The sequence below is a fragment of the Lithobates pipiens genome, unplaced genomic scaffold (assembly GCF_037356315.1).
Source record: "Lithobates pipiens isolate NorthernLeopardFrog02 unplaced genomic scaffold, aLitPip1_a1.2 Scaffold_13, whole genome shotgun sequence".
In the NCBI taxonomy this organism is placed as follows: domain Eukaryota; kingdom Metazoa; phylum Chordata; class Amphibia; order Anura; family Ranidae; genus Lithobates; species Lithobates pipiens.
In genome coordinates this window covers 257,599,978-257,625,283 of record NW_027507718.1, presented here as the reverse complement: position 1 = coordinate 257,625,283, position 25,306 = coordinate 257,599,978, and the positions used below count along the sequence as shown (strand labels likewise).

At 40.1% G+C, this 25,306-nt stretch overlaps 1 protein-coding gene across 1 annotated transcript; it reads left to right on the top strand.

The window, feature by feature from the left end:
- Positions 1-7,308: 7,308 nt before the first annotated feature.
- Positions 7,309-9,162, top strand: LOC143975883 (E3 SUMO-protein ligase ZBED1-like). The gene has a single exon (XM_077478435.1). It carries the CDS (start codon positions 7,309-7,311, stop codon positions 9,160-9,162), a length of 1,854 nt encoding a protein of 617 aa, XP_077334561.1.
- The last annotated feature ends 16,144 nt before the right edge of the window (positions 9,163-25,306 follow it).

The following is a 25,306-nucleotide window of genomic DNA, read 5'->3' as shown; positions in this document are numbered from 1 at the left end:
ATTGCAGAAAGAGACGCAACCAGGTCCAATATCTGGTGAAGTGGAAGGGGTATGGGCCAGAAGAAAACTCCTGGGAACCAGAGACTGGTATCCACGCCAAGAGGTTGGTTCTGGCATTCAAAAGATCTCACCCAGGTAAGATGTCCCAGTTGGGCATCCGGAGGCTGCCCATTGGAGGGGGGCAATGTCAGGAAGATCCTTCTCACAGGCGTCCGAGCGGCGTAAGTCGCAGGAGATCTTCTGTGCAGTTTCAAGAGCGTTACCGCGATCAGCGGCGTGCGCGCGCGGCCGTTTGACGCAATTGGCGCCAATAGCGCTATTTAAACTGGATCCTTGCTTCACTACCTTGCTGCCTGATCAACAGCGTTCCCGTGTTTCCTGGTAACCTGTATCTGAACCTGAACCTGCATCCGTATCCTGATCCGTATTGAACCCGGCCTGTTCCCGACTCTGCTGTTTGCTGCCTGCCCCCCGACTTTGGCTTTGTACCCGACTACTCTTCTGGACTCCGTTTCTGTTCCTGATCTGCTCGCCTTTGCCTGACCTGGACTGTTACACCATCCGTCATCTGTAAGTTGCCTGTTCACCGCTGCTGTACTACAGGACACCTCCCAGTCTTCCACCATACCTGGCTGTTACTCTCTCTGCGCTTGTTGCCTTCTACCTCTTGCTGCAGACTACTGGACTCTTCCCACTTCCCACAGTATCCCGTTTGCACCTGCATCCGCTGTCGGACTACAGAACCCCTCCCGTTGTTCGCTGTACCCTGCGATCACTTGCATCCCGTTGCCGGACTACAGGAACCCCTCTGCTGTCTGCTGAACCTTACCTTTGCCTGCATTTCCGCTACTGGACTACAATACACCTCCCCCATCAATGGTCTGTTGCTTCTTACATCTACCATCCAGTCAGGCACTTGTGCCCCTCTGTGCTCCCGAGCCCCTGTCATCACTACCAGGGTCTCTCGAGTCAGAGGTCTACGAGAAGCCACTCCCTGCACTCCGGGCTCTGCCTTAAGGTACGTGACAATGGGACTTGATGGGAACTTCCCTATGGCTTTTCCTGTGACGTCAGAGGGGGGCGGGGTCACCCGTTACGTAAGCGTGCCAGATATGGGGTCAAGATGTAAAGGCTCTGTGACAGGACCACAGGCTATCTACTTCCCACCTGGCCAATGTACATATACGCCCAGGTGGGCGCTCTCTCCTTCTGAATGGATGTTCAGGAGCATCCTTCAGAAGGAGGGGGATCACGCACTCGTGCCCTCGCCCGGACATGTAGCATCTCCGATCAGCAGGAGGGCTCTGTGATTGGATCTCCTGATCACATGACGGCCATGTCCAATCACAGCCGCCATGTTATGTAAACACAGAGCCGGTTGCTAGGCAATCGGCTCTTCTCTCCTCACATGGAAGTTGTCAGTGAGGATAGGAGAGCAGATCGCTGCAGCCGACTAGTGATCAGTGAGTATGAGCTGTTTTTTACAGCTTTTTACTCACTGATCACCACCTAGTGTAAACACACAGTGTAAACACACATGTCCCCACACAATGTCCCCAAAAGACACATGTCCCCAAAACACACGTCACCAAATAATAAAAACACATGTCCCCCACATATGTTCCACTAAAATCACATGATTAAAAAATCCCAATGATTATCTGCACACATATGTCCGTGATCACCTGCACACATCTGTACATGATCATTTGCATACATATGTCCGTGATCACACAAACCAATTATTATACAGAATTTTTTTTAACAAAAACATGAATACATTTTGGCTTAAATTTATGACAATATTCGATTTTATTGGATTTCTTTTAAAATAGAAAGAAGAAAATATAGTTTTTCTCTCAAATTTCCGCTCTTTTTTCACTTATATCGAAAAAAATAAAAAATGGAGTCATGAATAAATACCACCAAAATAAAGCTCTATTTGTGCAAACAAAATGATAAAAATTTCATTTGGGTACAGTGTAGCATGACCGCGCAATTTTCATTGAAAGTACGAGAAAGCTGAAAAATATTCTGGGAAGGAAGGGGGCGAAAGTGCCCAGTATTGATGTGGTTATACATGTCGTTTTCTGGTTTACGAGAGAAAAGATAGCAACGTTAAGCCCTGTGACTGCCCAGACTACATAGGGAGCAGCGGTAACATTGTTTGGAACTTGGTGTCACTATTTTTCGGAAAGGGTTACCACTTATATGTGGACAATTATTTTTAGTCACCTTTTTGATTTTGGAATTGCCACATGTGGCACCATGCAAACTAATCGCTGGGGCTTCCCCCAACGGCTTGTAGATGCCCAACTTAGATAGGGGAGAGCCTTCTTGAGGTGTCATAAATTGCTTGCAGGGAAGTGGAGGGACACATGGAACGTTTTCGTTTTGTTTTCTATTCATGCAGATACAACTGCCAAAATTACAAGGGCGACTGGTGTTGTTGAGAAGCCCCTCTGTGTCCACGAATACAACCTTAAGATGGGAGGGGTGTACTTCAACGACCAGATGATGGCATCATACTTAATTGGCAGGTATAAAAAAGTATCTGTATACTTATTCCACTCCCATGGACGGAATCAAAGTAGGTTCCGTGATACCTTTGCTTTCTGAGAGAGCCTTGGCCTGGGCAAACCCTCTATGGGTGATGCAAAAACCTGTTGTCTTGAGCTATCCTGAGTTTGTGGCTTTGTTTAAAAGGGTATTTGATGTCCCTGCATGCTCCACTTCTGCTGCCAAGTGCCTCATTTCCATCGAACAGAGTAAGTACGATAACTGTTACCGACTCCGCCATTGAATTCCGTACTTTGGCAGCAGAGGTTGCGTGGAACAATGAGGCCCTCGATGCTGCTTTTTATCATGGTCTCTCGGATACCATCAAGGATGAGATAGCAGGCCGGGATATGCCCACTGAGCTGGAAAAGTTGATCACGTTTGCCATCTTCATTGACTCCAGACTCAGACAAAGACTCTCTTTTAAGGAGCACTTGTGGAAGCCTCCTGTATGTTTGTCTCTGAGCTTTGCAGTCCCACCTGTGCATCCCTCACCTCCCATGCCTCCTGGTACCGAGCCGGTCAGTGAAGGTGAACCCATGTACTTGGGCTTCACGTGTCTCTCTGTTAGAATATTAAAATGTATAAATGGTTTGGGTCTTTTGAGAATGATTGACTTGTTTATGTATATCATTATATATTCTAGATATGGATAAAGTGAAATAAAAAAAAAAAAAAAAAATATATATATATATATATATATATATATATATATATATATATATTTACATATATTTATGTAAAAGTCTCTTTGAAGCGTCATATGCATTTCATGGAAAAGCAGTTCTATGTACATTTCACATATGACTGTAATTTAGAGTGAGTTGGCCATTCACCTCCCCCATTGTAAGAGATAAGGTTACATTATTGTCCAAAGACAGAGAGTTTCAGTATGATACAAGTTATTTCTTTATATTACAGTATTTCCTGATTAGGATTATCATTACGTACATTGCATTTTAAACGTATATAATCTATCTACTGATATATGTAGTATTTGGTTTAGAAGATAGGACACTTGTATTGTATAAGTTAAATGGTTTAATACATGGCAGTTTTGCCATCCCAATGGAATGTTTTGATTAGAGACGGTTTTGTATTTCAACATCCTGTTGGATGAGGTGGGAGGGAATTTGCTCATTCAGAATTTGCAGGCTTTTTCCAAGGTACAACAGAGCTCAGAGAAATAGTTAAAACATCCTTAATTGGGAAAAGGGTGGGGGTTTAGTTGTAAGAGTAGTAAAATACACACAGGCTGTTTCTAGAGGGAAGACTTGCTCTCCGGCAGACACGAGGAGAGATTGGAGGAAGCTGACAAACCTACACACACACACACACACACACACACACACACACACACACACACACACACACACACACACACACACACACACACACACACACACACACACACACACACACACACACACACACACACACACACACACACACACACACACACACACACACACACACAAAGATACATTTATACAATCTTCATTTTAAGAATAAGAAACTTATCAATACTATTTTATATTCTACATTTTGACACTGTTTTTTGTAATATTTTGCTATTTTTATTATTAAATCAATTTTGGTGTTTTTACACGAGAACTGAACGGTTTTTCTTGGAACTTTCCTCATCAATATGAATTATTGAAATATAGTTATTAATACAGTAATAACTCAATTTCTACATTTTTGGTGAGCCTTGCCAGTGTCAATTTATCCGAATATCAGTTTTTTTTTGAATAATTTCTACTTTCGCTTGACGAGAGGGAATAGAAGCACAAACATTGACTATTGAGTCAAGCTTCAAAAGAAATCGAAAAAGCAATTTTTGGCATCATTGAATTGAACTTGGAAGAAAAAGAATTATCAAAATTGGTGAGACGTTTGCGCATGTGCTCTTGATGAAGTAATTTCCCGCCAAGAGAGGGAACGCGTGTTACATGAATGAAGCTTATCATACATTGGTAAGCATGAATTGTCTGATGAGAGTGAATTAGAATTTAAAAATCTGTCAAAGTTTGTTAAAGATGATGAATTATGGTGTTATATGTTCAATGAATGCTTACAAGCTAATATCAAAATAAAAAAGTCAAAATGTACTTTTAAGAAATTCAGCAAACAGGTTAGAAATTTGATTAAGTTGATTAAAGTTTATGATACAATGATATCAGGAGTTCCTGAAAAAAATGTAGTGTGTACAAAAAGGAAAACAGAGACTCATATGTATGTTTTTCTGAGCGGATAGATGATTTGCAGAGTGCAATTCAAATAAAGGATATTCAGATATCTGAGTTACAGAGTAATGTAAAGTTTAAAACATGCAAGAGTTTAGAGATTAATGTTAATGCAGACTCTATGAATGTTAATGCAAATTCTATGCAGAAGTCTTTTGTACAAGATATGCGGTCTATCAAGGTTGATGACCAAGAACAGAAAGGTTTGTTTAAACCCAAATTATCTTCATTACCAGTTAAAGCGGTAGTAAACCCGCTAATGTTTTTTTTTTTTTTTTTACCACCTGCAAAGCAAAAGGCATAATGAGCTAGTATGCACCGCATACTAGCTCATTATGAAATACTTACCTTAGAACGAGGCCCCGACATCTGGCCCGATCCACGCCGAGGGAGCTGACATTCTTCCGGGTACAGTACAGGTTTAGGAGATATTTTTTTTACCTACGGGTAAGCCTTATTATAGGCTTTCCTCTAGGTTAAAGTAAAAAAAAAGAGTATACAACCACTTTAAGCGGTCCATAGGAAAATATGACCAGGAACATGAAGTTTTGCTTAAAAGAAAAATATTAACTAAAGCTGCAGCATGCAGACATATTTTAGACAAACAAAGGGAAAATGCCATTCAAAGAGTTGCCAGGTGTAATGCCACACCCAGAGATGATGAGATACACGTCACAGGCGGAGCTAAAGTTTCAGAGCAGACAGGAAATGTTATTCCCATACATAGTACACAAAGGAACACTTTGAAAATAGAAAATACAGAACATATTTCTGAGCAATTTATTCTTTCTTCTTCAAACAATAGTTTGATTGATTTGCCTTATGCCTCAGAAGTCAAACAGATCAGTACATTGACTGTTAATGACAGTTCAATCAATATGACAAACAATGATGAAAATGAGAGGGATGGATTACTTCCATCACCATCAGGATTTACGGAAAAAGGTTCTGAGTCACCTCAAACATTAAAATATGTGACTTCACTTTTAATAGATGAAAGTGGAAGGCCATGGTTGCATGGTTTATTAAATGGTAAGAATACTAAATGGTTAATAGATTTAGGATCTGAACTCAGTTTAACTAAACACAAATTATCTGTGAATATTGATTCTCCAAAATGTAATTTAATTAGGGCTGCGGAAATTAACGATTAATTGTTCGATTAATCGTTAATTTCTTTGATCGATCAAAATTATTTTGATCGAGGACGATCCGCGGAGTGAGCTCCGCGGTCACGCCCATAGGAAAGGCCGCGGCTTCGGCCTAGCTCCGGAGCCGCGGCCATCTTGGTCCACCCGACGGCGGCTTAGTAGTGGCGCGCTGACGTCATCATCGCCCGCCTGTTTGTTCCGTCTACTCTGAAGATGGATGGGTCTGCCTGCTGTCTATTCCGGACAGAGCAGACAATCGTTAATATTAAGGTATTGGGGAGATGTGGGCAGTAAATTATGGGGTAGATGTGGACATTACAATATGGCAGAAATGTGGGCAGTACAGTATGGCAGAGATTTGGGCAGTACAGTATGGCGGAGATGTGGGCAGTACAATATGGCAGAGATGTGGGCAGTACAGTATGGCAGAGATGTGGGCAGTACAGTATGGCAGAGATGTGGGCAGTACAGTATGGCGGAGATGTGGGCAGTACAGTATGGCAGAGATGTGGGCAGTACAGTATGGCAGAGATGTGGGCAGTACAGTATGGCGGAGATGTGGACATTACAGTATGGGGGGAGATGTGGACAGTACAGTATGGCGGGAGATGTGGATATTACAGTATGGCGGGAGATGTGGATATTACAGTATGGCGGGAGATGTGGATATTACAGTATGGGGGGAGATGTGGACAGTACAGTATGGCGGGAGATGTGGATATTACAGTATGGCGGGAGATGTGGATATTACAGTATGGCGGGAGATGTGGATATTACAGTATGGCGGGAGATGTGGGTATTGCAGTATGGGGGGAGATGTGGATATTACAGTATGGCGGGAGATGTGGGTATTGCAGTATGGGGGGAGATGTGGATATTACAGTGGGGACTATATATGGTGGTGTTCCGAAAAATTATCCAATCCGTGACTCTGATCTGAGGAATGATCCAAACTGTGAGTTTTTTGATCTGTTGCACCCTTAATGTCCGTGACATCACCGGACAGCCTGGACAGTGTATATTTTTTGTGGAAATTGAAATTCCTTAGTGTTCAGCTTGCATACGGGGGGGGGGGGTTTATTAATTTTTGCACTGATTGCATATTTCTTTCTGCTTTTATAGCCTGGACAGTGAGACTTACCCTGCTGAATGCGTGCAAACTGCACCCACTGGATTGCGATACCTATCTGTGGAGCAGGAGGATGCATCAGGCTCCATCAAGGGAAGGGGGCAAAAAGGGAAACGTTCTGTGAGAACTTGAAAACCTCCACTGTTAACAATGTGACGGAAAGAGATCCTTGGCGTTCTATATAAAATTTTAATTTACATAGATGTTTAGACAGTAAACAACAATGGCGAGCAATGAAAGCAACGTTGCAGTTAAGCATATAAGCGGAAAGTTGAGCAAGCATTTCATTTTTAGACTAACTGCTGATGGCAAAGTAGACGATGGCAACAAAGTTTACTGCATTCACTGCAATAAACAGTTTGCTTTTCGTGGTTCAAATACATCGCTGACGTACCACCTACAGCACAAACATCCACTTAAGTATCAACACGTTGTCAACAGTGACCGGCAGAAGAGTTCTTCAGTACAATCAATATCTAATTTCTTGTCGTCTCAGTCAAACAAGCCTATAAGTGACAAAGTTTCTGCGGACTTGAAAATTGCTATTGCTCAGTGGATTGCCAGTTCAGGACGTCCAACAGCAATTGTGGAAGATGATGGACTACAAACAGTACTACGTATAGCTCTTCAAAACCAGACTTATAAGTTACCCACTCGCCGTACCATCGACGCTGTAATTGGTCAGATGTACAACGAGAAACTAACACAGCATAAGAAAGCTATAGAAAGTATTCACAGTATTGCTCTCGCTACTGACTTTTGGACCTCAAACAACAATGAATCATACTGTGGTATAACAGGACACTGGATTGATTCCGACTGGAAACTGAGATCAGTAGCTTTAGGTTGCTTACTTGTGGATGAACGACACACTGCTGAAAACGTTGCCAGTTTCTATAAAGAGTTTGCTGCAACATGGAACATCACCGATAAAATATGCTGTATCATAACGGACAATGCACGAAACATGGTTGCTGCTATCGGACAAACGGATTACAGTCACATACCATGTATCGCACATTGTCTTCAACTTAGCATATTAGCAGGTTTGAAGGCAGCTGACTCATCACCTCTTGTGGCAAAATGTCGACACTTAGTTGGACATTTCAAGCACAGCTCGGCCAACACATCTGAACTGAAGAGCAGCCATTCCAGTGTCTCTTCGCCGAAAGATGTCATGTTCCACAAATTGCAACAGGATGTGGCAACTCGTTGGAACAGTACCTACATGATGTTAGCCAGATTGCTGGAAGTCAAAGATGCCATAATGCAGTATCACATTGATCATCCAAAAAACTACAGTGGACCAAAACTGACAGAGTCAGATTGGGACAAAATGGCCAAATATACATCAGTCTTAGGTTCACTTGCAGATGCTACGGAATATGTTGGGGGGGAACAATATGCGACATGTTCTGCCGTTCTTCCATTACAGGCCTTTTTGCGTAGACTGTTAATAGTTAATGATGACGATCCAGGTTATATTGGACGATTCAAAACTGCAACATTGAACGACTTCACAAACAGAATTGAAGGCATTGATGCTTTGACAATATTGCAAATGGCTGTGGCTTTAGATCCACGTTACAAGAAACTCACCTGTTTAAGAAGAGAGAAACGCGAAGCAGTGTGGACAGCATTGTCGAATGCATGCAGGGCCTTCCACGATAGAACACAGCCAGCAGGACGTCCAACAGACTTAGAAGGAAAAAGCAATGATGAGACAAAAGTACCTGTGCCGAAGAAACAAAAACTTACTCTGTTGCTGAGCGACTCTGAATCACAATCCTCAGCTGACGAATCAGATGCAGTACACAGTGTACAGGCCGAGCTGACGCGGTACCAAGTAGAAGCTCCCATTCCAGAAACGGAGGATCCGCTCATGTGGTGGAAACTTAATAACCATCGTTTTCCTGTCCTAAGCAGTTTTGTGCAGACAATTCTTTGTGTACCGGCAACATCTGTTCCGTGTGAAAGACTGTTCAGTTCTTCAGGGTATATCGTAAATAAAATGCGATCCTGTCTGCTTCCAGAAAATGTAAACACCCTGGTATGTCTTCGTGACTGGCTAAAGTGATGCCTAGATATACTAGATACGTTTTATAAGTTAAACTAACTTTCTACATTGTTCTTTAAGTTTAATAAAAAAAAAATTGAAAAAACTGTATGTGCGTTTATAATTAATCGAAATTAATCGATTAATCGATTAAAAAAAAAATAGATTAATCGAACACAAAAATTTTAATCAGTAACAGCCCTAAATTTAATTGATTTCAATGGAAAAGAAAATACAGTTGCAGTTAAAGTTTCTGATGTGACTCTCGAAATTCCCGGAATTTTAAAAACAAATATAGACATATGGTGTTGCCAAAATACAGAGAATATTTTAGGCATGGATGTGATTAGTAAATTAGATTGGATTATTGATTTAAGTAATTCTACTATATGGAAAGATTCATCAAGGCCCAAATCTATGTTAATAGATTCCTCAAAGTACAGTAACGTTGGAAGTATTTGTACAGCAGTCGCTGACATGTCTTCATATTTTAATTGTCCACACACAGGAACCAATCTCGAATTGGAACAATCGGTTAGCGCACATAAAAGTCTTTGGAGTCAGACTAAAATGGATACAGGTTTGTTTAAAGATATTGAGATAGAAATTGAGGGAAGAGATCCGAAGCCCCAAATTCAAAATAAGTTGCCACAAGAATCAATAGGTCCTGTTTTTGACATTGTACAATCATTTTTACAGCAAGGAATATTAAAGAAGACACAATCAGTGGTAAATAATTGTATTTGGCCTATCAAGAATGCTGATGATTCGTATTCTATATCAGTTGATGTAAGATCACTGAATAAATGCATTACAAATAACAAACCTATTGTGCCCAATTTAAATTTAATGGCACAAATGGATGCCAAGGCCAAAGTGGTTTCAGCCGCAAACTTTGCGGTTCGCAAACTTTTGGCCGCGTGCACGGTTCGCGTTCACGAAACGTCCCATCAGAAGTTCGTCCATCACTAACGACAAGTACTTACATTTATGAAGTACCTTCTTTATTTTGCGATACTGATCAGTTTTATGTCGGACCATCGCTTCCTTAATTAGTCTTTGGACCATCGTACCCCAAAGTTATTCTCAAGAGTGTTCACAACTGTTGTTATTATTTGGTCCTTTTGCAAATTGGGATGGGTGTACGAACCATGTTTCCCATCATAATCCTCCCTCCGCAAGATTTTCACAATCTCCACCATTTCATCAAAGGCCATGTTGGTGGCCTTAAACCTCCTCATCCTGGATCCGGATGTTTGGGGCTCCGGAATTTCCTCTTAACTAGATGAGAAATTGCCAACCATCTGTGTCTCCGCCATGTTGTCGAAGAAAGAAGGGGCGGGAAATATTCATGGTACGTACGATCTGTGTGTGGAGGACGAATGAACGGAAGTGGCGAGCGTGCTAAATGAAGGTAAAATTTTAACTTGGCCCATCACAGTGGCCTATACTGCTTCAAGATCGAGGCCTATATTGGGATAAGATAATGAGAGTTTAGGCTGACATTAGTATTTTTGTCTTGTGTATTGTCTTACAGCAAAGATGAATCCATTTAAGGACCCAGAATTCATGGGTAGTTTCATAGACAGATACAGGGAGATTAGGAATTTGTGGGAGGTGAAACACAGCTTTAATTATAATAAACAAGCTAGGAGGTCATCGCTGGAGAAACTTCTGGAACTTGTGAAGACTCGGGTCCCTGAAGCAAACGTGATGTTTTTGGAAAATAAAACTGGAATCTTGAGGAACATGTATAAGAAGGAGCATAATAAGATCCAGAAATCACTCTGATCAGGAGCATCAGCAGAGAATGTTTATGTCCCCAGGCTGTGGTAATTCAACAAACTGCGGTTTCTGGATGACCAGACTGAAGCCAGGGAATCTCTTTCAACTCTTCCCTGCAGCCTTCCCTTCACCGTTCCCTCAACCCCAGCAGAGGCTGATGAGGAACAACCTGGGCCTTCCATCCTGGAAGAAGTGGATGCGCCCAGCTGGAGCCAGGTATATTATTTTTTTACATATTTATTGTAATAAATATCGTAAAATGAATATTGATGGTCCAGCTGACTGAGAACAGCCACATATGTGAGCTTGTCCGTCCTCCTCCTTCTCCTGCCACAAGTCCATCACCAGAGCCACAGCCTCCAAGGAAGGCTGCACGGAAGAGAAGAAAGTGATGTCCTGGGTTCAGTCTGGTCTGACAGAAGATGCAGGCTGTTGTAGTACCACAAACTGGGGACAGATATGTCATCTACTGCTGGTCCTGATCTCTGGCATTCCTGGACCAGATTGTGCTCCCTATTATATGGACTTTATTTATTATTATTATTTTTACAAAATACTTTCCTATGTGTTTTTCTTCAAAAAGGACAGTTTGTGAGTAGGCAGGTACATTTAAAAAAGACAATGTCAAATTAACAAGGGACACCAACCTCCTTGAGGTTAATAAAAAATATAAGATAATAAAGTTATTGTGGTAACTTGACACTCCAAAAAGAAAAAAATAATTATATGGAGTTCACTAGAATTTTTTTTTAAGTAATCGTAAAATAAATCTTGATGTAATAAAAAATTATAAAAGATGAGTAGAAAGAATAATTGTAAATATTATTATGGAGATTGGGCTTTTAAAAAATAGAATATTAGTCATGAGATAAGGATAAATAATGAAGAAAGAAGTTTGTGAGAACTCTGTGTGAATATGAGTAGCAAAATTCTTCCAGCATTCTAAAGAAGAAAGAATGCTCTGCATTAAGAGATCACAGAATTAGCAGCACAAGGAATGTGCTAGCTCCAATACAAATGCTAGTTTTACCACACCGAGTGTCTCAGACTTGCTTCAGAGAATGCGTAGTCTTTGGTCCATCGGAGGAACAGCATACAGACAAACAGTTTTCCTAATAGGAATTGGTTCCGTCGGAAATATTTAAAACATGTTCTATTTCTAGGTCCGTCAGAATTTTCGTAAAAAAATAAAAGTCAGATGAGGCATACACAGGATCGGAATATACGATGAAAAGCTTCCATCTGACTTTTTCTGTCGGACATTGCGCTGGTGTGTACGCGGCTTTAGAAATCCTGAAAGCGGTGATTGGATTTTGGGGTCCTGTACGCGGCTAGGCTCCCAAAAAGTCTCACTCATGTGGTATCCCTGTACTCAGGAGAAGTAGCAGAAGGTATTTTTGGGTGTAATTCCACATGTACCCATGGCATGTGTAAGCAATATATAATTTAGTTACAACGTTTTGTAAAAGAAAAAAAAAGGATTTTGTAATTTTCCCGAAACTTGTGGCAAAATATAAAATATTCAATGCCTCTCAGCAAATATCTTGGGGTGTCTACTTTCCATAATGGGGTCATTTGGGGTGGGGGGGGTTGTTCTATCTTGACATTTCATGGCCTCTGAAACTGTGATAGGTAATGAGGAGTGAAATCAAAAATGTATGTCCTTTGAAATCCTAAAGGTGGTTATTGGTTTTTGGAGGGTCCTCTATGCAGCTAGACTCCCAAAAAGTCTTACAAATGTAGCATCCCCATACTCATTAGAAGCAGCAGAATGTATTTTGGGGTGTAATTTAACATATACCCATGGCATGTGTGAGCAATATATCATCTAGTGACAACTTTGTGTACTGTATTTTTTTTTTTTTTAATCACTTGTGACAGAAAATATAATATTCAATGGGTTTAATATGCCTCTCAGCAAATTCATTGGGGCGTCTACTTTCCAAAATTGAGTAATTTGTAGGGGTTTAGTACTGCCCTCCTATTTTAGCACCTCAAGAAATTAAATTGGCAGTCATAAACTAAAGCTGCGTAAATTCCAGTATATGTACCATAGTTTGTAGACGCTATAAGTTTTGTGCAAACTAATAAATATGCGCTTATTGAATTTTTTTTTACCCAAGACGTGTGGCTGAATTTTGCCCTAAATGTATGACTAAAATTGGGTTTATTGGATTTTTTTTATAACAAAAGTAGAAAATATAATTTTTTTTTCAATTTATGGTCTTTTTTCATTTATATCAGAAAAAATTAAAATCCCAAAGATGATCAAGTACCACCAAAAGAAAGCTCTATTTGTAGTAAAAAAAAGGACACATATTTTGTTTGGGTACAGCATTGTATGTCCGTATAAATACCAGTTAAAGCAGCGCAGTGCCAAATTGTAAAAAGTGCTCTAGTCATTAAGGGGGTAAATTCTTCCGTGGTTGAAGTGGTTAAGCGGTTATACTTTAACCACTTGAGATCCGCGCTATTGCCAAATGACGGCATTAGCGCGGATCTACTTTTCCGGGACGACGTCTATTGACGTCGTCCCGGTTACGAGCGGCCTGCGCGCCCCCTGAGGGGCGCGCGCGGCGCGCTCTGTGATCGGCGAGTCCACGAGACTCGCCTGATCACCGATCCGTGCAAGGGGTCGATCCCGACCCCTTATCACGTGATCAGCTGTCAGCCAATGACAGCTGATCATGTGACAGAACGGAGCCGGTAATCGGCTATTATTCCTCCTCGCGCTGTCAGAGAAAAAAAAAGCCGATCACCGGCGGCCGTGATCGGGACATCAGTCCCGATCACGCCCAGCAATACAGCTGACCACCTGCCTCCTGGCAGTGCCCACCTGCCCACCGCAGTGCCATCCTGAATGAAAGTAAGTGCCCCCCATCAGTGCCACCCAGCAGTGCCCATAGTGCCCACAGCGCCACCCACAGTGCCACCCACAGTGCCACCCACAGTGCCATCCAGCAGTGCAACCAACAGTGCCACCCACAGTGCCCACAATCTTCCTTAAAGGTGCTGCACCCCAGTGCCGCCCATCAGTGCCCAGCAGTGCCGCCCATCAGTGCCCAGCAGTGCCGCCTATCAGAGCCACCTATCAGTGCCCATCAGTCCCATCTATCAGTGGTACCTATCAGTGCCCATCCGTGCCACCCATCCGTGCCACTTATCCGTGCCACCCATCCATGCCATCTTATCTGTGCCCATCTTTGCCCATCAGTGCCGCCTTATCTGTGCCGATCGGTGCCGCCTTATCTGTGCCTATTAGTGCCGCCTTAACTATGCCTATCAGTGCCCACCAGTGCAGCCTATCAGTGCCCACCAATGCAGCCTATCAGTGCCCACCAATGCAGCCCATCAGTGCCCACCAATGCAGCCTATCAGTGCCGCCTAATCAGCGCACTTCAATGAAGGAGAAAAATGACCCGTTTGCAAAATTGTATAACAAACTATTAAAACATGATTTTTTTTTTTTTTTTTTTTTGCATCTTTTTTTGTTTGTTTAGCAAAAAATAAAACTCCGAGCTGTAACTAAATACCACCAAAAGAAAGCTCTATTTGTGGGAAAAAAATGATAAAAATTTCATTTGGGTACAGTGTTGTATGCCCGCGCAATTGTCATTCAAAGTGCATCAGCGCTGAAAGCTGAAAAATGGTCTGGGACTGAGGGGGGTTTAAGTGCCCAGTAAGCAAGTGGTTAAATGCATTTTAAAACTTCCTACTGACACCTTGTTTTTTTTTCACCTGCATAGGTTGTGCATTGATCATTTCATAATCATGTCATTTATTAGCTTGTTTGCACAGCTTATAGTAGAGTAAATCTTTACATTCCTTTGTCAGCAACTTCCCAACCCCGCTCCTTAATAACCAGCTTACATTGTCAGCACCGTGCATTGCAGAGTGTTAGGTGGGATGAACACCCTGCAAATTCAGGTGTTCAGCGACTGGCCAAACAGGCAAATGTTTGGCCCAAACTTATACTCTGAACCATTTGCCCATCCCCAGTGGTCAATAGAAGTGCTATTTAACATTCCCACATGCTCCTTCCTTAGTGGTAATCAGTGTTTTATAACAGCCCAACCCCATTGTTTGTCAGTGGCAGCAGTGAAACATAGCCTCCCATTATTGGTAATCTTAACTGATCACACTCTCCTGAGCTGCAGCCTGCTGCAGCCTGAAGATACAGATCCTGTTGAGAAGGTCATAACAGCATAATCTTGGGACCCGGGATCACCCCATACCATACAAAGCTCAGAACCATAAGCATGCACAGGGGTGGTGCCAAGTGTGCCTGGTCACACACTAATCAATATGTGCAGTGATGATTCCCCCTCCTGGACAGGCTTCCCCCCACAGTGTATCACCTCTCTTCAGCTTCTGTGAGGGGGGTGTTTCAGGATGGTGAGTGAGGGAAGAGACTAGTAAATATGTCTTTTACCCGCTCTTTCCTTTTGTAAATGAACACAGCGAACACTCTCACTCACTGTGTTCATTCAGAAAATGAAGCCTAGTAAACTGTGTTTACTAGGCTTCAATTTCTGAATGAACAGGAAGCCACTCAGCACAGAGTACTTCGCATTCATTCACTGTCCAGTGCAAATGAGGCTGCAGAGAAAAGCATCCGATTTTTGGGGTGAACACCCTAACGCAATAGGCTGCACATACCTATGCTCAGCACTCACCATTCTTAACAGCCCAGACCAGCAATCAGCCAGTGATGAAAAGGAGCGATCTGCCTGTGACCATCCCCCAAATCTCCATTCCAGCTGCCGACAAGGTGAATGCATACTGGGGTCCCACCACCTCCACACACAGCCAGGCTCAGCTCCGACCCATCACCTGGGTTCCAATCACATGACTCAGCAGATCCCAGCTGATCCTATGCATGTGCAGGTGGCAGCAGACACAGGCCTTGCAGCACCAGGATCTTGGGATTGCTAGAGGGTCTCCCTTTAAAAATGTGAATCCCCAGCAAGTGGCTTGGGATTCAAATTTTACAGCCCCCTCTATCTGGTTGCCCTAATGCCGCATACACACGACCAGACTTTTAGACGGACTAGGTCCGACGGTCTTCCTGACGGACTTTCGGCAGAGGTCTGACGGACTTTCTGAATGAAACGGACTTGGCCACACACGACCGGACTAAGTCGATTCGATTAAGTAAATGGGACTAAACAAGGAAGTTCACTAGCCAGTAGCCAATAGCTGCCCCTGCGTTGTATTTGGTCCGTCGGACTAGCACACAGACGGTTTTCTCGATTTTTAGTCCGTCAGACTTGAGTCCATCAGATTTGAAACAAGTTTTATTTCTAGGTCCGTTGGACTTTTGGGAAAAAAAAGTCAGCTGGAGCCCACACATGATCGAATTGTCCAACGGATTCCTGTCCACCTGAACAAGTCTGCCGGAAAGTCTGGTTGTGTGTACGCGGCATTAGGTGGCTGTTTAATCTGTCTTTTCTGGAGCCAGCCCTGGGGCTAGCTGCAGCTGATTAAAGAGAAGTAAGAATAAGGTAAATTGAGTGAAATTGAGTGACATATTTGATTTTAGCATAGTTGCAGTGTTTTCTGGATAGCAGGTTTTGTAAGCCTAGGTAAGCTGAATTTTCCTGTTGGTTTCTTGGTGGTGTGCATATATTTATTGTTTGCACTATTTTATCAACGTGAAAAGATTAATCCCTTGTACACATGGTCGGACATTCCAACAACCAAATCCGTCGGATTTTGTCCGACAGATTTAGTCCGAAACTGTTGCATACACACAGTCGGACAAAGTTGTCAGAAAATTCGATTGTACTTAACGTGATGACGTCATTTCGTTAGGACGGGACTACGTTCAGGCTAGTAGCCAATAGCTTTGGTCTAGGAATTTGATCTGAGCATGCGTGGCACTTTGTCTGATCGGAATTCTCTACACATGATCGGACAAAGTCCGATCGGATCATGTTGTCGGAAAATGTTATAGCCCAGCTGGAAAACTTGGTCCATCGGATACTCCGACGGAAACCGTCCGATGGAGCCCACACACTGTCGGATTATCTGACAACACGGTCCGATCGGACATTGTCCATCGGAATTTCCGACCGCGTGTACAAGGGCTAAATCCAGATTGGGAATAAAACAAATTCCTGTTTTCCAGGAATGTACATTATAACATTGTAGTCCTATATTTTGCACATTTTCTGCTGCACAGTTTCATACTAATATAACTTTAAACACAACCAAAAACCTGGCCTCACAAAAAGATATTAGATTTAACCAGAAAATTAAGAAATATCAACTTGTCCCTCTAGATAAGGCTTATACAAAAAAATGTAACCTCATTATTTCTCTAAAGGTTCATTCTGAGACATTCCCACAAATAAAACGTACTCACAAAGATATGTAAATGGAAATATTCCTTTTGAAAAAAAGGTTTAAATTTAGATGTTGAGTCTTGTAATACAGCCTATTTGCCAGGTTACAGCCGCTGACTTGATCAATACACTATGGATCCAAGCAAGCACACTTTTTTCTTAAGCCAACTTTATCTTCATTATAAGAACTTTGTATCTTGTATTTTCCAATAATATTTTAATATGACATGCTAAAGAAAGAAGGCAAATATGTTTTAATTGTTCACCTGTGTCTCTTTAAAAAAATAAATAAAAAGCGGAAAAATGTTACTGTTTGAAAAAGTGTCTGGTGCCATAAGATGACCCTGTCTTATAGAAAAATGACACCAGCTTATTAGTTTCTTTTACTGCCGTAGGATATTTTGCCAAGTATGTTGTAAAGGAAGAAAAATGACTGCTTTACTTGTCTACATTTGGTTAAATCTAGAGACTTAAATAACAAAAAATCAAGAAGTAAATTGGAATATATAACACATTTAAGGGAAAAAAAATGCTACAGGGCTTGAAAATGTAAAAAAAAACTCAAGAAAAAAAAATTTAAAAGCTGCAGACAAGAGAAATTGCAAAGTTACACTGGATATAAATTATAGTGCATATGAAATACTAGAAGATGTTTGTTTGTTTTTTTGTCGAAGTAAACATTTTATTCCCATAAGTATAAAAATAACAAACAAAACCTTAGCCAACGCTTTGGAAATACACTATGTAAATGGTCTAGGACTACAATCAAGTAACTCGCCCACAGTAAGTCATATACAGTAGTTTCAATTCCACATCTGACTTTGAACATATGGATGGTGTCCTTACCTACATCGTATATATTTTTAAAGTGGCCTTTACTATAAAAAGAAGGCACATTAAGTTGCTTACAGAACACCTCAATGTTCATAAGAGGAATTTCTAAATATATATCAAATGTATTTTGTTTAGTGCTAACACTTGGTGCTCATTGTATGAAGCTCAAGTAAAGCCCCGCTTTAAAGTGGTTGCAAAGGCAGATGGTTTTTTCTCTTAATGCATTTTCTGCATTAAGATAAAAAAGCTTAGGAGTCACATACGCGGAACTCTCAAGTATGGCCGCATAGACTCGGAGCTCGTCCCGATCTGGCCTGATCTGGCCATTCAGCCTAATTGCCACAAGCAGCCTCAGCTCTCTCGAGCGCCCCCCCCCCCCCCGGCCTCTATCGACTGCTGGTAAACCTGGGATCATGTCATCGGCCTAGAGGGACCTAGAATTGGAATTTTGCTTGGAGTAATTGAATATTGGGTCTTCAGAGACCTCATAATTTGCTGAGTCTATTACATTAGTTCCAGCCTATTAGATCCTTGTTAAGGGGACTGGGGGATGGGAGGGGGAGCATCCTGGCTAGGGTCACCTTTCCCCCCTGGGTCTCTGGGGGTAGGTCCTCATTAGGGGGTGGCAGGGAGGGAGGGACCTAATATATAAATTTGCGCACATTTAATGGGAGGACCCAATATATCAATTTACGCTTACATTTAATGGAGTGGGGGTTTATAAGTTAAGCTAAAATGGGTGCTGGTTGGGCCAGAGAGGATCCCTCTGCCTCTTCGCTGGAGATAATTTCTCACATGGAGGCAGATGTCTGTTTGCCATTCAGGCAGATGTTTAAATGATTTTGGCAGACCTGTTCTCAACTCCCGGGACCTAGGGGGTCAGACTTCTGCATTGATGGCAATGGGAAAGCTGCTGCATTGATGGTAATGGTGAGGTTGCTGCATTAATGGCACTTGTGAGGCTGCATTGATGTGGACTGATGAGAAAATACTTTGTATTTGTGTGTTGCTACAGCTATTTAATTGGTTTTATTAGCATACATATGCAATGATTTTTTTTAAAACCATGCACTGTTTCTAAAAGCTATGCTTTCCCTATTCATGGCTAATGAACGTGTCTGGCTGGTTCATGAGTTTAGGACAGGAAGTGATGCTACAGGAAGTAGGTAGAAGGAAAAGAGGACACAAAAAACAAATGTCTGAAAGATTCTTGGATCCTGAAAGATGATTCCATCATCAAGAAAGACTTAACATAGCAACACTCCCTGGGGATGACACTACGTTTACAATTCAAGTTAAGTAACTTTTAGTGTATTCCTATTGTATTTGTATACATTATCCATGCTAATTTGCTGCGAAGGATAGACAGCTTATACATGTGTATATTGTATGCATAGTTTGTGATACATTGTTTGCCATGAATTGTATTTCCTACAAGTTCATAATTTTTTGTCTAGTAGTGCAAATGGATATACACTGCAAACATTTTTATTTTTCCTTGCTTTAACAGCAAAGTAACCCTAAAAGATGCAAAGAAAAACAATTGGGGGCTCGCCTGGAATTTGTGCTGAAGTTCAATTGAAGCAGACTTGTTTTGTCTTGTGTTTTCTGTTGTTTGTGCTAAGAAAAATGTTGTATACACTGTTTAGGAAAAGAAAGACTGCAGGGGCTTCTGGTGTCCACGAGGAGGTGTGCAACCTGTACCAGGAACAGCTAATGGATGTCTGTTGCAATGGACCTTGCTAGGTATGCTTTTCCTTTGAACAGAGCTTGGGCAAAAGAGTTTAAGATTTTTCCTCAGAAATTAGTCGTATAAGTTTTGGATTCGGTAAGGGTGAGATGCGGGCAGTTGCTGTGTTTGGTTAGTGCTTCCTTCATTCTCTACATACATAATCTGAAATGAGGAAATAGCCAGAGGTAGAATGAGACCTATTGAAAAAGCAGCTTGCTGTGGCTACCGAGTGCACTGTAAGCAAGGCAAGAGATTTAGAGAGTAGAGTACTGAGCGTTGTGCAGCCCTCATGATAAAGTCTAATGTCCTAACAAAGGGCAAATTCCCAAATACTGTAAGTAGAAGTAGTATATGTGCCACAAATACTTCCCACAAGCTGGAAGCTGTGAACCTGATCAACTCAAATATAGATTCCTGAGTTGAATCAGATAAAAGGAAAACAGGCCTATGTTCTCTAGAAAACAAATGTGGACTGGCCTATTTCAGGTGGGAGTTCCTAGACAGGAAATAGATGGGATTCCTACACCAGCTTTACTTAAAGGGGTTGTAAAGGTAATTTTTTTATTTTCTACATAGGTTCCTTTGAGCTAGTGCATTGTTGGTTCACTTACCTTTTCCCTTCTAAATGTTTTTTTGCTTTGTCTGAATATCTCACTTCCTGTTTCTCCTCAGTAAACTTCTCACCATCATTCGAGCTGGTGGTTAGTCAGCCAGAACAGCTTACTGAACAGCTTACTGAGGAGGAACAGGAAGTGAGAAATTCAGACAAAGAAAACAAAGAAAAAAAAACATTTAGAAGGGAAATCGAAGGAAAAGATAAGTGAACCAACAATGCACTAGCTTAAAGGAAGCTATGTAGAAAATAAAAAATTTACCTTTACAACCCCTTTAAGTGCTGGAAGCAAGTGGCTGGGAATGCTAAATTCAGTCACATTAGGTGTTTTTGTTGTCATAGACTGGGCAACATTGGTAGAGTGTGCTTTGCTGTGAAAACTTTATGACAGTAGGCCAGTGTTCCCAGGACAGCAAGGAGAGAGAAGCAGTATGTTTTTTTCTCTATAAATCTATGTCTTTCTTTAAGAATGTTACAAGGCAACAGTGGGCACCCTACAATGGGTTTGCTGTCAGAAATGGACAGATAGACAAATGTGAGAAGTGAGCTAAGTGTTTTGGCACAATTGGAAGGGACACATAATTTGCTTTGTCTTTTACTCTTTTGAGGTAATTAACTTTGACAGGTGGAGCAGATGGCCAAGCCAGATAAGATGAGGCAGACCAGAAGAAGAGATGAGAACAGGAGTAAGATGCAGATTATTTCTTAATGATGGCTGAATTTGAGTGGACTTTTATCTCAGCATTTCCCTTAAGGTCTAGAGCTGTGGTCATCAACTCTGTCCTCAGGGCCCACTAACAGGCCAGGTTTTATGAATTACCTTGGGGAGATGCAGACTAGAGTACTGCAATCACTGAGCAGCAAATGATATCACCTGTGATGTATTTCAGTTATCTTGCAAACCTGGCCTGTTAGTGGGCCCTGAGGACAGGGTTGATGACCATTGGTCTAGAGGATAGACTGCCAAAGACATTGCTAATCCTGCCTAAAAGATCATTGCAACTTATCCAGGAACAAAGTCTAATCGGCCAGAACATATGAGGGTCACAAGGGAGTTTTCCTTCCATTTACAATATGGGGGGGGGGGGGTTATTTTGCTATTTTCCGGAAAAGGGTTTATAGAGCTGCTGAGAAATGCTAAAGTTTAAATTTTACCTATATTATGCTACAAAAATCAAAAAGTGGAATGTATTACTATGGCTATTTTAGTGATTTTTATAGCATAAATATGGAATAACATATTTAAGGCCATGTATTATTTTTAGAAGCAAGGCTTCCCCTATTTATATGTTAATGAATGTGTTGGACTGCTTCATGAGCTAAGGACAGGCATTGATGCTACAGGAAGAAAGGGGAGGCAAAAGAGGACTTAAAAAGACATAGAGGAACTAGAAGCTTGGCAGGACTCCAAGGGGCAAGAAGCAGTCTTGAGGACTCCTGTATCCTGAAATAAATCTACAACCCAAGTTAAGTAACTTTTAGTGTATTGCTCTTGCATACATTATCCATGCTAAATTTCTGGAAAGGATAGACACACTATATTCTCAAAAAAGACTGGGATTTCAGGGAACTTTAATGGCATCCCAGTCTCAGTCCGTAGGGTTCAATATTCAGTTGGCCCACCCTTTGCAGCTATAATGGCTTCAACTCTTCTGGGAAGGCTGTCCACAAGGTTTAGTAGTGTGTTCATGGGAATGTTTGACCATTCTTCCAGAAGCGCATTTGTGAGGTCAGGCACTAATGTTGGACTAGAAGGCCTGGCTCACAGTCTCCAATCTAAATCATCCTAAAGGTGCACTATCAGGTTGAGGTCAGGACTCTGTGCAGGCCAGTTAAGTCCCTCCACCCCAAGCTCACTCTTCCATGTCTTTATGGACCTTGTTTATGCACTGGTGTGCAGTCATGTTGGAACAGGAAGGGGCCATCTCCAAACTGTTCTCAAAAAGTTGGGAGCATACATTTGTCCAAAAACGTTGACACCTTAAGAGTTCCCTTCACTGGAACTAAGGGGCCAAGCTCAATCCCTGAAAAACAACCCCACACCATAATCCCCCCACCCCACAAAATGATTTGGACCCCAGTGCACAAAGCAAGGTCCATAAAGAGATGGATGAGCCAGACCTTCTTGTCCAACATCAGTGTCTGACCTCACAAATACGCTTCTGGAAGAATAGTCAAACATTCCCATAGACACACTCCTAAACCTTGTGGACAGCCTTCCCAGAAGAGTTGAAGCTGTTACTATGGACTAGGACTGGAATGCCATTAAAGTTCATGTAAAGGCATGTGCCCCAATACTTTTGACAATGTAGTGTAGTTGTTCATCTGTATATTGTATGCATATTTTGTGATACTTGGTATGCCTTGAATTGTTTTTTCTGCAAGTGAGTACAACCATTTTGTTTAGAAAAGCAAATTAATATACACTACATAGGTTTTTATGCTTTCTTGTTTTTATCGCAAACAACCTTAAAAGATGCAAAGCAAAACAATTTCTTTGCAACATAGCAACACAATTGTCAGTATAAGAATCATAACTTCTGATTTAGTGATTTTGTGTTCTCTGGAAACAATCATAAAGCCAGAAATATCTGAGTGGTAACTAATAAATCCTGACAAAGTTCCATTACCAAATAAAAATTATGGGGCAAAAAGGGCATCCCTGGATGATTCCATTTGTTATCAGAAATGGTTTAGAAAGCACCCCCTGAAGTGTATACCTGTATCATTGAGCAAAAATATAAGGCCATTATAGCTGAGTACTTGAATGAGAACTCTAGTGTACTCTGTTGAACGCTTTATCTTCATCGAATGCCAGAAGCAGAGAATGTGTGTTTTTTTTCCTTCATGATATATAATATGGATATATACTATTACCACTGTTCACCAGCTCAAACACCAAATTTTAAGTGTTATGTCAATATAATTTGCCACTTATAAAGTGCTGATCTTTGCTTCAAAATATCTCACAAGTAAATCACCAGATGAATAAAGCAAAACAGCTTAAAATTGGCAGTGCTTAACAAAGCAATATAAAGTGTCCATGCTTGAAATAAAGTGTTCATGCAAAAACATCCAATATATTTTCAGAAAGGTTCCTCTTATTTGTTTTAATGGCCAGTTTTGTTATTTGGCAAGGAGATGTTTTATTTGACAAGGTATCAATAGCTTTTAAGATTTTAGGTATTGTTTGAGAATTATGATCCTTAAGTTGGGAGTAAGATAAACGTGGGTAGTCAATGGACGGTAAAAACTTGTCAGTGATTTCAGTTGAGAGTTGAGACTAAAGAATCTAAAGAGCTTAATAGCTGCTGAAAGTGTCTGCTATTTTCTGAGGGTTATATAGTTTAGATTTACTGATTGGATGATGAAGACAGGACATTTTTGTATTATTATATTGCCTGTATCACAGAAATACATTTTCAACCTTCTTTTTCAAAGTTGTCTAAAAGGAGAAGTCTAAGTTAATATCTAAGTTGTGCTAATGAGAAATTTGACTTGGGACAGGCTTGTGTTTTATTCCAAGATCTGAGGGTTCGGTCTACAGAAATATTTTGGTCATATCACTGCAACCTCTTTTGTTTAGCCCCTTGCGCCCAATTTTAGAAAATACATCAAGTAAATGGTTTTGGAGCATTCAATGGGATAAATATATCTCTGGTAGAATTAAGTCTGAAAAATTAAATCAGATGTGTTTGTGTTTCTATATTTTATATATATATATATATATATTATATATATATATATATATATATATATATATATATATATATATATATATATATATATATATATATATATATATATATATATATATATATATATATATATATATATTATATATATATATATATATATATATATATATATATATATATATATATATATATATATATATATATATACATATATATATATATATACATATATATATATATATATATATATATATATATACATATATATATATATATATATATACATATATATATATATATATATATATATATATATACATATATATATATATATATATATATATATACATATATATATATATATATATATATATATATATATATATATATATATATATATATATATATATATATATATATATATATATATATATATATATATATATATATATATATATATATATATATATATATATATATATATATATATACACATATGCATATATATATATATATATATATATATATATATATATATATACATATATGCATATATATATATATATATATATATATATATATATATATATATATATATATATATATATATATATATATATATATGTGGATTTTGGTGAAGGAGAGTCTAGGACAGTGAGAGTTAGAAATGTGTGATCCAACCATGTGATATTATTAATTGTGGAACTTACATTTTTTGAATAGCCATTTATCCACCAAAAAGAGATCTGTTCTAGGGTATGAGTTATGACATGCACAAAGTTTCAACAAAGTAAACAATCTTAGAAAAAAAATCTCACTCTGGAGAAATTGTAATTGGTAGGTATTTGTAGGTATAATTTAGATTACAAAACAAAATAATATAGGTGCTTGCAGGTTCTAAAGTTCTGGAGTGGAGGATAAAAGAGAAAGTGGTTCCTAATTTCTACCATAGCTCCTCATATTTTAGGTGGCCTCTTAGCCATAAATATATTTGGAAAGCCTCTATTGGTGCATTTCTGAGAAAATGGTTGGTGGAAATGTGTTTCCTGTACACACAATACATCACATTTAAAATGTTGGGCTTCATTCCACGGTGGTAAAAAAATTAGCTGGATGATTTAAGCCTCTGGCATTAATTGAAAGATGTGACTCACAT